The sequence below is a fragment of the Peromyscus maniculatus genome, chromosome 11 (assembly GCF_049852395.1).
Source record: "Peromyscus maniculatus bairdii isolate BWxNUB_F1_BW_parent chromosome 11, HU_Pman_BW_mat_3.1, whole genome shotgun sequence".
In the NCBI taxonomy this organism is placed as follows: Eukaryota; Metazoa; Chordata; class Mammalia; order Rodentia; family Cricetidae; genus Peromyscus; species Peromyscus maniculatus.
The window spans coordinates 97192370-97211695 of NC_134862.1; the positions used below are offsets into that span (position 1 = coordinate 97192370).

Consider the following 19326-nt stretch of genomic DNA (forward strand, 5'->3'; position numbering starts at 1 on the left):
AAAATTAGTTAGAAAAAAACTCACTTAGATTTAAAATGGCAAGCAGTTGGGATGGGATTCCATGTGCTCTCAGAGAGGGGACTGTAACATACGAGAGATATTTTAAAATAACTTTACGGAGTTTTGGGGACAAATTGTCTTATGCTTAAGAAATAGAGGCAGTATTGTGGGATCTTTTATGTAAATCTGTATTTTTTTTCACTTAGAAATAGATGTATCTATTTTAGGGCAATTTCTATTTCAGAAAGCTTCAGACTGTTTTTTTCCTCCATCGAGTAGTTTTTAATTCTGGTTCATGCCACGGTGGTTTTCTTTCCGATTGAATTCCTTAACACTCAAAATGGCTTTCAGTGTATTTGTATAATCCATTATCTTTTGAAGGTGAGTTTGAATTTAGGCTGTGTTGCCAAACACTTCATGTTAAATCTATTTTAAAGATGTTGTTCTAGGGCTGGAGAGATGGCTCAGTGGTTAAGAGCACTTGCTACTCTTGCAGAAGACCTGGGTTAAGTTCCCAGTATCCATGTGGTGGCTTGCAATTGTCTGTTAACTCCAGTTCCAGGGACTCTCTTTCCTCTAACCTTAAGGGTACTGGGCACACAAGTAAGTAAAGCACATGGACGCAGAAAGGCAACATTCATGCCCATACAATAAAGTAAATATTTTTAAAAGGTGTTTCTCAAAATTCTTAAGAAGGTTTGACTTTTAAGAGACCAGTTGAGTTAAGGAAAGTGGCCTTCTTGGGAGGTTGTGACTTTTTTTTTTAAGTAAAAGCCTAATACATGCTGGATACACACACAGGAACCCTCTAAAGAAGCTTCCCACATGGATTCCTTCCAAAGACAATGTTCCATTGACCACACTAAAATTCAGTATTTAAGTTCAAAACAGCTCTTGTCATTTATAGTAATCCAAACATCACCTAATAGTTGAAAGTATTGGTATATGTAGCCTGCTGAAAGAGTGGTGTGTGGGTGGCATTTCTTAGATATCTTTGTTCTATTCTAGATGGATTTATTGTATTTTCCCTTTAGTAATTGCTCACAAATATGTGAATTTCTTTTTGAAAAAAAAAAAAACTTTGTACATGTATTCATGTGTATGGTGGTGTGTCTATATGTTTAGTGTTGTGGAATAGAATCTTTGTTTAACTATGTAAAGATGTGTGGCATTTGTAAAGATATGTGGCATTTGTAAAGATATGTAAAGATATGTTGCTATTTTACCTTGCCTGCCAAAGGCACCTGATTGGTCTAAGAAAAATCTGAAGGGCCAATGACTAAGCAGAGGAGAGATAGGCAGGGCTGGTGGGTAGAGAGAAAAGAGGAGCCAGCCAGCCAATTGGGGTCCAGAGAGCCGGCAGCCACATAGCCAGGGGCCAGCCAGCCAGATGTGGAGGAAGCAGGAAGGCAAGATGGACAGCATGTAGATGAGGTAAACAAATCTCAGTGCAGCATATAGATTATAAGCAATGGTTTAATTTAAGAAAAAAAAGCTAGAGCTAGAAACAAGCCTAAGCTAAGGCTGAGATTTCATAATGAATAATAAGTCTCCACATCATGATTTGGGAGTTGGCGATCCAAGAAAGCCTGCTACATTTGGCTCCAAACACTGGGCATATATTTCTACATGGGGTCTGAGAAAGCTGGAGAAAAAAAAAAACAAAAGACATGGTGTCCTAGCAGCCTGGTGTACAGAGGCACAGCTCTGCCGTACAGGGAGCACTTGAGCAGCTGGTCTATTTGGCAGAAGCAACAAGCTACGTGAAAATGCCTGCCACAGTGCAGGCACCAACTTCCTGGAGCTGGGTTGGTTAAACACAGCTCTTGGCCAGGCCTGTAGGGCATAAAGCTTGGCTCTTACCACCTAAGCAGGGTGGAGCCAGTCACCAGTATAAAGCTATGCAGGAAGTTTAAGGTTTGGCTTGCAAGGTCAGAGAATGTTTCAGGTGTACAGTAAAGCAGATCCAAACTGAAGAAACCTCTAAACAGGTCGCAGCGTGCATAGGCACTTAAGAAAGAAAAGAAAATGGGTATAGGCAATCATAGTAAAAAAAAAAAAGTTAAAAAAAAATAAAGTCTTTAAAAAGAGAGTAAAGTAATGTAAAGGGGAAAAGCTATGTAACGACGGGAAATAAACAGGGAATCTGGATCCTGTATGATGTTGTGTTGACTGAATTTTTTGAATACTGATGAGTGAATGGCAGCTGCTGAGAGACACTGGATTGTAAAAGGGACTCCTGAATTAAACCAACGTAGATACTTTATGAATGTCTTAACTTTAAAATATAATTCAGAAAATGTATTGTATAGGGGGATAGGTTGTGCTTTTATTTTCACAGGAAGCAAAAGGCTGTAGATTCCTTCAAAGTTAATAGAGATCAGGTTTAATTGGGGGAGACCTCCTGAAAATCTTGGCTACAAACATAAAGAAATAAGCTAAGAAAAACTACAAGACAGATAATGTATATACTGATCCCTCTGCATGGGAACCATTCTGAGACTGGACAACATATTTTACAACTAGGTTTCCCCGGACTTGACCATTATTTCAATTTTCTTAGGGTCCCCTGGGAATACTGTTACCCCCACATATCAGGAAGAAGTCTAGAGAACACAACACCCACATTCCAAAGTGGTGGGATGGGTGGTTTTTGTCATTCAGTGGGTTATAGATGTTTGTCATTGTTTAGGGGAGATATAGGAATATAGGATGAAAATACAACTATTAATCTCAAATATTTTACATTGGTATGAATTTTCTATATTGATACAAATTTAAGGTTATTTTTGTAATACCATATATATGTTTCTATTCTTGATTAAGGTATTGTACCTTTGCAGCTCATTTAAAAACGTAATATATAATTAAGAAATATAGGTTAGTAGTTATTCATCTATAATAATCAAAATTTTAGTTATATTAAATGTGTTTTTAAAGTTAAACAAAGATACATTTTAGATAGATAGGTGATCTTCAAATGCTTCAGAGACCTACAGAATATGGCATTTAAGATGTTTAATAATCTAAAGATTTTCATGACAATGAGATACATCTGCTCTTGGTAGCACCAATCTACTTCATAAAATGATGATGGACATTGAAGAACCTCCATATAGACTTTGTTTTCATTGTGACAAAGCTAGCTATTTGGGCAAGAAACTGTCCCTGCCTCGACTGCTGACAGTATGCTATCCAAAATGGGCATACAGGACACAATGGAAAGTGACTGCCAAACTTTGCCAAGACAGGGCAGAGCAGTCATTCAAAATACTTGCTTCATAGAAAGGTCTACCAGGTATTATCGGCTTGTAAGCCAAAGATGGATACCCCAATATTGCAGAGAAACCTTGGGTGAATGTTCAGGCAGCCAGATGTCTCTGTCATGTGTACAGTTTTGGAAGTGGCTTGAACTGCACTTCCTGTTTACTCAGAAAATATTATATCCTTCTGGGGCTCTTTGATGAAGCTGAAGACTAGATAGTTATAGATACAGTTTTTCTTAGTTTTGATAGAAGGTAAATTAGGTACAAAACTTTGGACTCACCAAGATATGATAAATAATGGCATGTTTTCTCTGAATTTGCCAAATAGAATTGGACTGGGGATATTGTAAATGTAATTTTTACTTGATCATTGTTCTTATTGTATATACTTTTATTGTGTTCATGTTAAGACCTTTCCATTTTATTTAGACAAAACGGGGGAAATGTGGACTAGAGTATTTGTTTAAAAATGTAAAGATGTTTTCCATTTGCTTATGCTGAAGTTTTAACTATGTAAAGATGTGTTGCTATTTCACCTTGACTGTCTAAGGCACCTGATTGGTCTAAGAAAAAGCTGAATAGCCAATAGCTAGGTAGAGGAGGGAGAGTTGAGACTGGCAGGCAGAAAGAAAAGCAGTGTCAACCAGGCAGCAGGAGGTCAGCCAGCTGGCAGCCATGCAACCAGGGGCCAGACAGATAGACACAGAGGAAGTAGCAAAGCAGGATAGACAGTACGTAGATGAGGTAACCGAGCCTCAAAGCAGCACATAGATTAATAGAAATAGGTTAACTTAAGCTAGCTAGAAACATAAGTCTCTGTGTTATGGTTTGGGGGTTGGCATTCCAAGAAAGTCTGCTACAGTTCAGGTCTTGTTTGGCAGAAGTGTTGATGAGACAGAGTGTAGCATCTGGCATTACTAAAAGACACAGCCCCACATCAAACTCCTCATTCCTCTGGCTCTTACTATCTTCCCTTCTCTTCTATAATCATTTCTAAGCCTTAAGTATGGGAGTGTTCTGTAGATGTATCCATTGAGACAGAGCTCTACAACTCTTCAGTACGATTGATTAGTTGTAGTTTTCTGTACTGGTCTCTGTCTATTGCAAAGAGAAGTTTCCTTCAGGAGGAGTGAGGGTGTAGATGTAACCAATCGTATTATTAAAATAAGAAACACAGAGCCAAGGTAAAAGAGAAAAGCCGAGAGGTCAGAGCTCAGAGATAAAATCTTACCTCCTGCAGTGCTCCTAGCTTCCCCGAGAGAGGGAGGGACTTCCTGTGTCCCTGTTTAAATAATCTTTCTGTTCTGCCTTCTCATTGGTTGTAAACCCAACCACATGACTGCCTCATCACTGCCTGTAAGTACCGCCCTCCAGGTCTTAAAGGCGTATGTCTCCAATACTGGCTGTATCCCTGAACACACAGAAATCTACCTAGCTCTTCTAACCACCACGCTCTTACTATGGCTCTAATAGCTCTGACCCCAGGGCAACTTTATTTATTAACATAAAATTAAAATAACATTTCAGTACAAATAAAATATCACCACATTTCCCCTTTTCTATTTTAATAAAAAGAAAAAAGGCAAAAGCTTATAACTAACAAAAGAAAAACTATATACAAAAGTACAATAACTATATACAATATATACAAGTAACAAATACCTAAACGATGTCTAGTCCATTTGTATTTGACAAATCAGAGAAAATAATTCCCTTATCTATCCTATTTTAGTAAGTCCAAAATGTATCTAATTCACTTTCTATCCTAATTAATCTTCAACTATAACTAACTAATCTTCAACTCCCTCAGAGACCCAAGAAGGAAATAATATTAGCTAACAAAAATAAAAACTGGAAGTGCACAAAAGCAACTTCCAAAAATTTTGTGAGTTGACAGAAACAGCCAGCTGCCTGGACAGTCACCTGAGGTTTCTCCACAGTGTTGGGGCATCATCTTCAGCCTATAGGCTTATGGTATCTGACAGACTCATTTGTGAAGTAGGTTGTACACAAGGTCAACAGTTCAACCTTACACTGGGTGAGAGCAGTCCATGTACCAGAAACACCTGAATTCCGCTAGTGTCATGTCATGATTCAGGATTTTAAATTCTGGAAATTGTTGATGGTTTTTGAATTCAGCTGTCCATTCTTCTTGGCTGTGTATATATGGCTTCATCTCAGCATCCCCTTCTTCTCCACATATCTATATTAAATGCCAGTCTACTATTGAGAGGCGTGAGCTTTCAGTTGCTGTTCCATTGCACAACAGAAGCCATCGGCCCACTGCCTGTTCAGCTGCCTTCGAAGAAAAGGGCACTGTACCTTTTCCAGATTGTGAAGGCCACTTCAGGGATGGTGCCATATTGTCCTGGCCTCAGAAGATGCCGTCTGATAAAGCCATAACCACACTTGTTTTGGCAGGAATCAGTAGTCCTTTGTTTCGTGTTCTGTCTGTCCATTTTGTCCTGTTGATACGAGGATACTTTGTTGTCCAGTGGCTAACTTTTGCCACAATGAAAATTAACTCCATATGCAGTTTCTTCAATGCCCATATTTTCTCTGAAGTAGATTGGTACTGCCAGGAGCCGACATGTCTCAAAAAAGAAAAATTTCTAAGTTATTAAAACATTTTAAATGCCATATTCTGTAGATCTCTGAAGGGTTTGAAGATGACCTGTCTAAAATACATCTGCTCAATTTTTAAAAACATATCTAATATGACTACAATTTCTATTGTAATGTCTAAGTACTAACTTTCATTTCTTTATATCCTAATAGTTGGTAATAATGTAAAGTATTTAAAACTAGTAATTGTCTTTTTCTTTTCTTTTCTTTCTTTCTTTCTTTTTTTTCTTTTTTCTTTTTTTTTTTTTTTTAAAAAAACAAGAACCTTAAATCTAATCTCCTTTGCTTAGCCTTTTTCCTAACCCTTGACAACTTGTAACCTACCCCCCTAAATAATGAAAATTATCCCAGACCCAAAACCCGTTAAAAAGAACCAAAAAAACTACCCGCCCCACACCACCTCTTTGGGAATGTGGGTGTCGTATTCTTAAAATTGCTTGCTGCTGGGTATGGGCGAAGTTATCTTTATCCTGAAAGAAAAATTTTAGGTTAATTGTCAAATTCTAGGAAAGGTAACTATATCCTTCATTATTATCCAGTCTGTGTATAAAGCCAAAGTTCAGGGTTTATCTCAAGTCCTTATTCAAGTAGTCTTTGAGACTGGATCATCTCAGCTAGTCATCTCAAAATTGCTCTGAGCACCTTGTAGTTCAAAGCTGATCTGTAGATGATGTTTGTCAGTTTAGTGATATTATTATTGTCCACGTGGAATTGTTGTTGTTGTTGTTGTTGTGGGGCCCCATTTTCTTCCTGGAGACTTCAGTTGATGTTAGGCCTGGCCGTGATTTCCTGCAGAAAACTGATAAGAGACTCGAACACAAAGACATATATATGCAGCTAATTGAAGCCTTTTTTCTAGAATTAGTTAGTACTCTATATGACCATTCATATCTTAACAAAGTTTAAAATGTATATATATATATATATATATATATATCAATCTTGTAAATTTTGATATAAAATTTATACTTTAAGAAAAGTTTAAAGAATCAGAATAGAATCAAAGAGTTGAGATTAGTAATAGAATAGTCCCTTAATTAATTTGGCTTTTGTCCTGTCCCATAGCAGAAAATGGCTCTTTTATTCTGTCATGATACAGGGAGTTTGTATTTTCATTTTAACAACATGCTTGAGTTTAAAGAAGGAGAGAGCCATTCTCCAACTCCAAAGTCAGCTTTAAATTTTAATTGAACTGGGACTATTAGAAAACCAATAGTGTTAAATCTTTAGAGAAAAGCAGAAACAAACATTTGAGAAGACATAAAATTTTTTAGATAATATATACCCATATGCCATATACTCCCATATACTCTGTTTCCTGGGATAGATGATTTGTCCCTTTTCTTCAGTTGTCTCATTTGTCTTGTGTCCTTCAGATTCCTTAACCTTCATTCTCCTAAAAGACAAAAACAAAAACCTTCCCCCAAGACTAATTTTGGGGATGTTCCTTTTTGGCAAGTTATTATCTGATTAAATGAAAAGACATGTGTTATAGGTACAAGTTAGTTTAAATTGGATGTTCATGCTGGTTGATGAACTATCACCTCCTCTAATTAAGAGGTTTCTCTTGTTCAAATCGAACCTTTATCAATTTTGATGGTACCCACAGCTTATCTTCTCCTGTAGAAACAAAAGCAAAACCTCGTCCCCAACGTAATACATACCCTGGTTTCCATTCTGAGGTCAGCACATCCTTAAAGTATATAGGCTGATTTAATTCTGTAGTTTTTTCTATTACCCAATGTCTCTCTGCAGCTGTTGTTCCTTTCTCATTGGCATTCAGAAAATTCAAAGTTAATAGAGCATTATGCAGTCTATTTCTGGGGGTTTTTGTTACTCCTTTCTGTTTATTTAGCATATCCTTTAGAGTTCTGTTTGACCTTTCTATAACTGCTTGACCTGTAGGATTATGTGGTATACCTGTAATATGCTTTATATTGTAATAAGCAAAAAACTGTTTCATTTTAACAGAGACATATGATGGAGCATTGTCAGTTTTGATTTGTGCAGGTATACCCATAATGGCCATAACTTCTAGCAAATGAGTGATTACAGAATCAGCTTTTTCAGAACTCAAAGCAGTTGCCCATTGAAATCCTGAATAAGTATCGATAGTGTGGTGTACATATTTCAGTTTTCCAAATTCTGCAAAGTGAAACACGTCCATCTGCCAGATTTCATTCCTCTGAGTACCCTTTGGGTTACATCCTGCTGGTAATGGTGTTTGATTATAGAAGGAACAAGTAGGACATTTCTTTACTATTTCTTTGGCTTGTTGCCAGGTTATGGGAAAATCCTTTTTTAAACCTTTACTATTGACATGATGTTTTTTATGAAATTCTGAGGCCTCCAGCACATTTCCTATCAATAATTTATCAATTTCATCATTGCCTTGTGCTAGAGGGCCTGGCAGACCAGTATGAGATCGGATGTGAGTTATATATAAAGGATGACTCCTTTTCCTGATTGTATCTTGTAATTGAATAAATAGTGAAGTTAATTCTGAAGCATCAGGGATAAATTCTGCAGTCTCAATATGTAATACCACTCTTTCAGCATACTGAGAGTCAGTTACTATGTTGAGAGGTTCTGAAAAATCCATTAATACCAACAGAATAGCATACAATTCTGATTTTTGCACTGAATTATAAGGACTTTGTACCACTTTACTTAAATTTTCTGATTTGTAACCTGCCTTTCCTTGTTTGTTGGCATCTGTATAAAATGTACGAACTCCAGATATGGGTTTTTGCCGTACAATTCGAGGCAAGATCCAATCAGCTCTCTTTATAAAATCAATTCTGTTGCTTTTGGGATATTTGCTGTTAATTTCTCCCAAAAAATTACTGCAAGCTCTTTGCCAAGGTTCACTTTCTGTCCATAATTTTTCAATGTCCTCCTTAGTTAAAGGTACGACAATTTCTGCTGGGTCTATTCCTGCTAATTGACGAAGTCTCAATTTTCCTTTCCAAATCAAGTCAGAGATTTTTTCCACATAAGTTTTTAATTTTTTATTTGGTTTATTTGGTAAAAATATCCATTCCAATATAATATCTTCCCTCTGCATTAATATTCCAGTAGGGGAATGCCTAGAGGGTAAAATAACCAAAATGCAATCCAGCTTTGGATCAATACGATCCACGTGCCCTTCATGTACTTTCTTTTCTACCAAGGCCAATTCTTTCTCAGCTTCAGGTGATAATTCTCTTGGACTATTTAAGTCCTTGTCACCTTCTAAGGTTTTGAACAAATTAGTCAGTTCATCATTTTTTACCCCAACAATAGTTCGTAGATGAGAAATATCTCCAAATAATCTTTGAAAGTCATTAAGAGTCTGTAGTCTATCTCTCCTAATTTGCACCTTTTGGGGTCTAATTTTTTGTAGCTCTATTTTATATCCTAAATAATTAATAGAATCTCCTCTTTGTATTTTTTCAGGAGCAATTTGTAATCCCCAGCAAGGCAAAATTTTCTTTACTTCTTCAAACATTCTTTCTAAAGTATCTGCATTTGAGTCAGCTAGTAAAATATCATCCATATAATGATAAATTATAGATTTAGGAAATTTTTTACGTATCACTTCCAATGGCTGTTGTACAAAATATTGGCACAGAGTTGGGCTATTTAACATTCCCTGTGGGAGGACCCTCCATTGAAATCTTTTAACCGGTTGAGAATTATTATAAGTAGGCACTGTGAAAGCAAATCTTTCTTTGTCCTTTTCTTGTAAGGGTATTGAAAAGAAACAGTCTTTTAAATCAATAACTATGAGAGGCCATCCTTTTGGTAACAGAGTAGGCAAAGGAATTCCAGATTGTAGAGAGCCCATCGGCTGAATTACTTTGTTAATTGCTCTAAGGTCTGTTACCATTCTCCATTTACCAGATTTCTTTTTAATAACAAATACAGGAGAATTCCAAGGGCTGGTTGACTGTTCAATATGCTGAGCATTTAACTGTTCTTCTACCAGCTCTTCTAAAGCCTGGAGTTTCTCTGTTGTTAAAGGCCATTGCTGAACCCATACAGGCTTGTCTGTTAACCATTTTAAAGGTAGAGCTGTTGGTATTTTTGGAAGATTATCAGTTGTTGTGCCCTGTTCCTGTATAATATGGATGGCTGGTGACCACTCAAAATAATGCCTTCTAATATTTCTCTCAGAAACATGTGCTAGTTTATGATTTGTTTCTGAGATTGGAGGGATTTTAATCTGAGTATTCCATTGTTGCAACAAGTCTCGACCCCACAGGTTCATAGCTATGTTAGCGACATATGGTTTTAATTTTCCTCTCTGTCCTTCTGGACCTATACATTCCAGCCATCTTGCACTCTGTTTCACTCCAGATAATGTCCCAATTCCTAACAGTTGAACGTTTACCTCCTGAAGAGGCCAAGCTGGTTGCCAAAATTCTGGTGCAATTATGGTAATGTCCGCACCTGTGTCTACCAGACCAGACAACAAAACACCATTTATTTTTATCGTTAATTTTGGTCTCTGTTCATTAATAGAAGTTTGCCAAAAAATTTTCTTTATGTTTTCTCCTGAATTTTCTATTCTCTCTTTTTCATCATCCTGACCAGCCTGATTTATTCCAATAGTCATTTGGTTATTTAATCGCTCAGAGCAGGGATTTCCTCTACAGCTGCAGGAAAGGTTTGAACTGGTTTTGCTATGGGGGCCTGCATGAGGCCCCTCCGGGAGTTTCCCGAAAACTGAGGCAAAGGATTACCCTGTCTGTCCTTTGTTGATCTACATTCGTTGGTCCAGTGTTTTCCCTTACCACACCTTCTGCATACTCCAGAAGGAAAGGGCATTCTGTTGCCATTGTTCCTTGAAGAAACATTGCTTCTAGGATTGACCTGTTTACAGTCCCTTTTAAAATGTCCTTGCTTTCCACACCCAAAACATCTAACACTCCTCAAACCTTTTGAAATTACTTCTCCTACCCACGTATCATGCTCATCAACCTCAACATTAATTGTTTCTCTAATCCAATCTTCCAAAGGTGCAGATCTTGCCCTTAACGGCCTGATTATTCTTTTGCATGCTGCATTCGCATTCTCAAATGCCAAAGCTTCAATTATTGCCTTACTAGCTTCTGATCCTGAGACCATTCTGTTTACTGCTGAAGCCAGTCTTTCTAAAAAATCTGTGAAAGATTCTTTAGGGCCTTGCATAACCTTTGTGAATGACTCATGTTTTTTTCCTGGTTCATCAACTCTGTCCCATGCATTCAAGGCTGCCATTCGACATAAAATTACGGTTTGAACATCATATAAACATTGTGTTTGTATTGAAGCATATTGGCCTTCTCCAATAAGCTGATCCTGACAAACTTGTATTCCTTTATCCCTCCATTGTGTTTCTACGTTTCTAGCTTCCTCCTTAAACCAAGTCAGAAATTGAATTCTCTGGCTGGGTTCCAGAACAGCTTGTGCAAGGTCCCGCCAGTCCTGTGGTATAATCCTATTATATGTTGACCAAGAGTTTAACATTTGCTTTACATATGGGGAATGCATGCCATAAGATACTATTGCCTCCTTAAACCTTTTAAAATCCATCAGTTCAATTGGAGCCCAGATATTTTGTGTAGCCATTTGATCAGGCATCTGCTGTACGGTTACAGGATAAATTAAGGATGACTGTGTGAAAACAGGCTTTCTTTCTGTAACCTTATGATCCAAACTTGAACCAACTTCACTGTTAAAATTAACAGGTTTTTCTAAAGCTGTTATCCTGGCACTTAAATCGACTATCTTTTTAAATACTAAAATGAGAATAAGCATGGTGATTAACTGCATAATTCCCATAATACTAATCTTTTCATATAGTTGTTCCATTGTCAGACTGCCTAAAATTTCAAACAAAACCCAATTTTCTTCCAATGTACACAGGAAACCCATGTTTTTAAATGTGGAAAAAATTTGTCTTTTAAATAGTTTCCTTTATGACTTACCAAATCTGCGTAGAACAGTAGAAATCCGAGCGAATTTCAAAACAGCCACCTAGAGTCCTAGGTGTAAATCCAGAGAGAGAGAGAGAGAGAGAGAGAGAGAGAGAGAGAGAGAGAGAGAGAAACAGAGAGACAGAGAGAAAGCAAGAGAGAAAGCAAAAGCGAAAGCGAAAGTGAAAGTGAAAGTGAAAGCGAAGGGGTAGCCGGCTAAAGCTTAAAGCCAGCCACTTGTTCCCTCTGAGCCGAGTCAAGGCTTGGCTTTACAGCCAGGGGCCCTGTTTAGCAGGGCAGGCCTGAGCTGTTTGTAGCACTGGCTTTAAGCAAGCAGCTCACAGTCCGGCCTGAGCCCAAGCAGACCTGGGCTGGGGCTAGGGAGCCGGCTGCTCCGGCTAGGGAGCCGGCCCCAAGCAGTTTTTAATGGATTCTTGTCACGTTGGGCGCCAGATGTAGATGTAACCAATCGTATTATTAAAATAAGAAACACAGAGCCAAGGTAAAAGAGAAAAGCCGAGAGGTCAGAGCTCAGAGATAAAATCTTACCTCCTGCAGTGCTCCTAGCTTCCCCGAGAGAGGGAGGGACTTCCTGTGTCCCTGTTTAAATAATCTTTCTGTTCTGCCTTCTCATTGGTTGTAAACCCAACCACATGACTGCCTCATCACTGCCTGTAAGTACCGCCCTCCAGGTCTTAAAGGCGTATGTCTCCAATACTGGCTGTATCCCTGAACACACAGAAATCTACCTAGCTCTTCTAACCACCACGCTCTTACTATGGCTCTAATAGCTCTGACCCCAGGGCAACTTTATTTATTAACATAAAATTAAAATAACATTTCAGTACAAATAAAATATCACCACATGAGGGCTACACTTATTAGTGGTAATAAGGACCCATAGAAGATGTCATTAGAGATTACACTGGTTTAATAAAGTGGTGTTTGTAGGTTCTCCTCCAGGAGCCATGACTTCACTAGCCCTAGGCAGGTGACTTGGTTTCCAATATCAGGCATGGTCTCCCTGTTGTTGAGTGAGTACTTAGTCCAATTAGAGAGCTGTGATTACTGGCAAGGTATGTGTGCCACTACTATACCCTTATTATTATTCTACCATACTGGCCATTGTTGTGATTTGTTAGTTATTTCCCTCCTTTGGAAGCTTGCATGGCACATTCTGGTACCTTGAAAGCAGCCCCCAAGGAGGAAACATTTAGATCAGATTCAGCTTAGGTCCTCTAGGTCCCAGGTCCAAAGTGCATGATGTCTTCAGTAACAGAGATTTACTTTCCACTTGCAGGAGGCAGCTAAGGGTAACAGAAATAGCCTATAGTGGTTGGGATTCTCTTGGACAATCCTGACCAACAACTCGGAAGAAGGCTTCTCATGCCTGCCATGTTGGGTTTTTTGGTTAGATAATCTTTGGCTATTGGTGGGAGCTCTGTTAGCCCAGATGGAAAAAAAATCATTTAAACAATATATTTACATATAAACTTACATGTATTATAGGGGTTTTGAGAGTTATACCATGTAGTCAATCCAGGGTGGCCTTCACCTTGTGGTGATCCTTCTGCCTTAGCATTACAAATACTGGGGTTTTAGGTGTATACGACTATGCTCTTCTTTTTTGTGTCATTTGAAATATACTCCTTTCCAATCAGGCATGAGTACAGGAGGAAAGTGCCTAGGATTTATTGCTGTTTTCATGTATGCCCTCTTTCACTCAAATGGATGAGTCTAGCCTCTCATGGGGACACACAGTTGAGCAGCTGAGTAGTTAAAATAGAATAAGGAACTCCCATGGAATAAGGGCTTGAAATGACTCATACTTATTTCCATGTACTTGTGGCCCTCTTAAGGGGGTTGGTTTAAAGCCCTCTGCAAATGCCACTGAATCTGCCAGTTTACCCATTCAAAGCCCATCGGCTAACATGCACAAGCTGTTCTCATCTGCCCAGCCCAGAGAATGAGAGCTAGAGGAGGTTTGTTTTGTAGGAGGCTTTCTCTTCACAAATCAGAACTCCCATCGTATACATTCCTGTTTCCCTCGATAACTGGCCAGGGGGAGCATTGAGATGATCTATTACAAAAGGCCACTATTGTCTTCACAATGTCTGGGTGATGGTGCCCCAGATCAGAATTGTAAAATAGTTTGGACAATCTTGTAGCATAAACCATGGTTCAGAAAAACCAAAGATTTAATCTTATTTATAGAAAGATGGTTGGTGGGGAGGGTTTGGCATGGGGAGAGCAGCTTAGGACCATCATGAATCATTTTTAAAGTACCAGGCTAGTGAAGACATCTTCTGGAATTCACTCTGACTGACACTGAATTCTTCTACTAAGCAAATACGTGATGAGTTGATAAAAAAAGAAAGAGATGAAGGTCTTGAACACTGACGACAGATAGAATACAGAAAATCAAAAGCGTGCTTTCTATCTGACTCAAAATAAAGGTACCCTTAAACTTGTAAAAGACAACATTTTTATTTGAATGATATGACAGAGCTGTCACAGGAGTGCTACCTGCTATAAAGAAAGCCCAAGAATTATCACCTTTATTAGAGCAGTGGCACCAGGCTTCAGCCATACATTTCTAACTTCTGTCCCTCTGCAGAGACAATTTTCTTTTCTTAAATAAACTGTCATGCTCCTGTTAATATATTGTTGACTCTCTCAAGCTCTGAGAATACTGCTGATATAAAACATGTATATGTTAGATTGGTAATAGTATCTTTAGTGTAACTGACGAGAACAAATGTGTTTCCCTCATGGCTGTGCTAATGTGATAAAGGAAAATTGGCTGTTCATCAGTTTTTGGGCTGGGTAAAGACAGTAGAGATGGAACCACGTTCTTTTTTATGCATTAATACCACCGGGAACTTTTCGCTAGTTATATTTCATGTAGCCTGCATGTTGTGCAAAGATGCTGTAAAACATGAGATAATGCTACAAATAACAAACTGGAAGAGCCTGTATCTTTCATAATGATAACAGTCAAACACCAAATAATAGTAGCAGGCAGAGAAAAATGGGATGCAAGGAAAATAAAAAAAAGGTACGTTCCTACTATTCAGTAGAGAGAAATAGACGCGGGCTCATGAGGAACCTGTGTATGACTTTAGGGCAATTTCAGCTTTGTTTAAAATGAAGTCTCATACAATCCCAGGTCAGGCTATTTCTGAAAGAACACATTAAAATTAAAAGAAGTTGGTTAGAAGGAAGAACAGCAATGTTGCCTAACATTTTTTTAAAGGAAATCCACATTACCAAGCAGTTGTGGCATTGACCCCTAGATTCTTGAGTTTGGTTCTTGAGTGGGGGACCCTGGAAAAATATTCCTATGGCAAGCATTCACATAATAATGTAAAGTTTTTACCTTCCTTCATTGTTGCAAATCCCTTTTAACAGAGATGTTGTTGAAATAGTTTAGGAGGAAAAAGTGGTTGGGGAGGGGAAGTTACAGGGGAGGGAATGAGGTGGCCTTGAACAAAATACATTATATTCATGTATGAAATTCTTTAAGACTAATAAATATATAAAAATGTGCATCTACACAATGACTTACAACTAGTTTCAGACCCATGCCAGGCTAACAGCAATGTGAACCTGGTAAAGACATTGTCCGTATGCTCTGACCTCACATGTACACTGTGCATTGCTTCTTAACAGTTGAAGTCCTACACCAGACCAGTGCATCTATCTGTTTTATCAAGGACTCTACAGTGATCCTAACTCTAACTTTATTGTCTTTTAATTTCCACACTAGAACAACATTCCCAAGATTGCACTTCATTAGAGTGTTTTCATCAGCCTCTTAATTGCACAATAGTTAGTGTCCATCTTCTTCCTCCCTCTTTCAGCCCATCCTTTCTCTCAGTCCATCCCTTCTCTTAGTCCTTTCTCTTTCCACATGAGTTGGTTTAATAGTTTGAATCCCTTTTACAGTCAGAAACACTTTAACAGAAAGACTATTTGTTGGTGGCTAAACAGTTATTTGTTTATTCTGAATTAGTGTGTAATCATCAAAGATTGTGTGTATCCACAACCTATGAGGTATTAGCTACAAAATGATGACTGATTGTGATTAAGGTATCATATCATACAATACATCTATTTTTTATACTATATCCCAGAAATCATCAAAATTGTAAGCAGTGGGTCATATCTGGCTCATCACCCAGCTTTGTGATTAATATTAAACTGTCACCAATCAGGCTTATTTGTTTTTGCTACGGTCAATGACTACTACTTTGCTATATTAGAGCTGATGACATGTAAAGGACTATTTGGCCACCACACCAAATTCTCTAAGCTGCAATTCTCTATTCTCCAGGTGTGTATTGGAAAAGTTGGCTCTCCTCTGATATAGGCAACTGTTAGATTGTTTGGCTGATCAACATAGAATATGATTGGCAAAGTTTTATCTTATTTTATAATGGGAATATGTATTTTAAGATTATCAACTGTCTCTAGTTCCTAAAGAAATGAGTATTTATGGCAAGTTACTAGTAACTTGGGTAATACTCACATGTACATCGTAAGTATATCTGGGTATATCTGGGTTTGAATATCTTTCCCCTTATGTATTAATTTGTTTTCAAGTATGACCATGATGGCATTAGTATTTAAAAACATATTCCAGGGTACCCATAAGGTACATATACTATTGTCCCATCAGTACCCTGGAATACATCATCACAACATAAACATTTCACTGTATAGATTCATATCTGGATATGTAACATGCAGAGATATTGTTTTGCTATTAAAATAAATTGCTCCCAGTATTTCCACCTGAAGGAAGTTAAGAAAGAATAAAATAACTTGGAAAAAAGACAAGAAGGCTGCTGACATGATGTTAGTACCAGTAAAAGTTTATGCACTTGATGACAGTGATAATTCTTACAGGTGCATCAGACAGAAATCAGCTTCTTCATGGATGGTTTGGAAGAGAACAATACAGCGTTTGATACAAGAACTCTGAGTGGTTCAATTACAGACTCTGCCTCCAGCACTATACAAATAGGACAGAGTTTAAATGGTAAGATTTTTGTCTTTAGAATTCTATTTAGTTTGGGCCAATTGCAGGTCCTGGTTTTAAAAAGCAAGCATGTCTTAATAATATATTTAGGTGTACTCATTTCCCAGGGTTACTGTAATAAATTTCCACCAATGCACAGTTGTTCAGGAGAATAGGAATTTAATCTTACATTATTTGATGCCAGTTGTTTGGAATCAGAGTTTCAGTGCTGTGATTCCTTCTAGAGGGGACAGCTATTCCACACCTCTGTCCTGGTTGTAGCTGGCAGATGTGCCCAGTCTCTGCTTACCACTGCATAGTTCTGTTTGCCTTTACCTGGTCTCTTCTGTTTAGTTGTCCTTTATTTCCTTATAAGTACAGTTGTCATCTGATTTAAGCTCCACCTCATTCAGGGTAAGTTACACCTCAAGATCCTTAATCCCACCCCCGAAGGCCACAGTTATGGACACCACATGAACATACATATTTAGGGGAACTTCAAAATGAAAATGTCTCTATTCTGATCTCTTTGAAAAACATGATCTGACAGTATAGCTCAGTCAGTAAGTCATTCACCTGCCACACAGTATGGGGACCTGAGCGTGGATACCCAACACCCACATTAAAAAAAAAGTCTATGCATGGTGTCCTGAGTTTGAATTCCCAACCCAGAATAATAGTTAGTATTTAAAAACATATTTCAGGGTACCAAATTTTAAGTAGAGCTTACTGGCCAGCCAGTCTGGCTGACTAAATGGGCTTCAGGATCAGTGAGAGATCCTGCCTCAAAAAATTAGGTAGAAACCTACTGAGGAAGACATCAGATGTTACCCTTTAGCATTCACACCCAAGCACATGTAGTGTAAATATACTGCCTGGCCTCATATACATGTACAATAAAAGAGCAATATACAATATTTCTTTTCTTTTTTTTTTTTGACTCACTGAATTTTGATGGGGTTGTTACTAAACGAGAGGTATAACACATTTTCTAGAAACTGAGGCGTAATACCAACATGCATTCTATCAGATCTGTGCCATTCCTGTTTCTCACATTTATTGGAACATATAGATTAAAAGATGGCTCACTATAAACTGAGAAGCATAGAAATCAAAATAAAAATTGTCTTGAAATACCCAACACTGTTGCTTTCAAAACACTTGAAATTTAAATTGGAGAATTATGTAATTCATGCTTATTATTAGAAAATCCAAATGACAAGGAATTCTGTAAACTAGGAAGTATGTTACACATTTCCATCCTCAGGGACATGATTGAACTTTTCATATGCTCCTAGATGTTTTTTTATCCGTACAGTGAGGTTTATGGTTACAAATATAATTCTTTCCCCAAAAGGAAATTCTAACACACATGCTTTCACTAAGTCCTCTGAAAATAGATCCTTCCCCTCCAAATGTTTAAGACCCATATTTTGAGTCAATATCCTTTCCCATTTCACCATACTTCTTCATTTATGGGGTCTCCGTAGCATGCCATGGCTGTAGTACACTTCTTAAACAAGTTACTGTAATAGATTTTTGTGTAATGTCTAATGTTTCCAAATCATGAGAAAGCTATTTGATGGAAAATAATACATTAGTACATATATCAACATCCAGATTTTCATCTGATATCTGTGTGTATAAAATCATATGCATACATATACTTGCATAATTATCTGATTATATAGTTCCTTGGTAATCTACACTCTGGTGCTAATCTGCCTAGAGGCAAACTGGATCTCACCATTTACTGAGCAGGTAAAGCTACTGATGCCTCAACTTTAAGATGATGATGATGATGACAACAATATCTCACAAAACCATTTTAAGGTTCAATGAGGCAATGCAATATACAGTATTAGTGTTACTGATTCTCAAGCATCCTGCATGCAGTAGATGCCCAGCACTAGTACTTAATTGTCAAATGAGCAAATGCAATTCAAAGCACCATGTATAGCATGTACTAAATTATGTTGGTAAATAAAGCTATTGTTAATGTTGTTACAATTATTTCCTAAGATAAATCCACAGAAGTTGAAGGGCTGGGTTGAAGTATAAGGCTCTTTTATATTTTAACACACAGCATAAAGGTTGCTTTAATGCTTAACAATGGAAAGTTATGAAAATTTACAACCTTACTGAAAAGGTATTGCTGCCTTAAACACCTGCATGTGTGTGTGCATGTGTGTGTGCGTGTGCGTGTTCATGTGTGCGTGTGTGTGTGTGTGTGTGTGTGTGTGTGTGTGTGTGTTCTTCACATGCCCATGGAATCTAAGTTAAAAACACTGTTAGGTGTTGATGTAGAGTGAGTCAGCCTTATGCTGACGTTGACTAGCTTTTCATACACTCTTTGATTGTTTTCATTTCATTTGTGGATTTCTTATTTATGTCATGTATCCATAATTAGATCATGGGATCCCTATTTATTAGTACAATTCATTAATATGCTTAAGAACTGTTGCTGGAG

The 19326-nt window shown here is 37.7% G+C and overlaps 1 protein-coding gene across 1 annotated transcript in view; it reads left to right on the top strand.

Moving 5' to 3' along the window:
• Positions 1 to 19326, top strand: part of LOC143267862 (usherin-like) — a 216558-nt gene that overhangs the window by 61599 nt on the left and 135633 nt on the right. The window contains exon 3 of the mRNA XM_076548182.1: positions 16745 to 16877. Within this exon, the coding sequence (XP_076404297.1) occupies positions 16745 to 16877 (133 nt within the window). The remainder of the gene's footprint in view (positions 1 to 16744; positions 16878 to 19326) is intronic.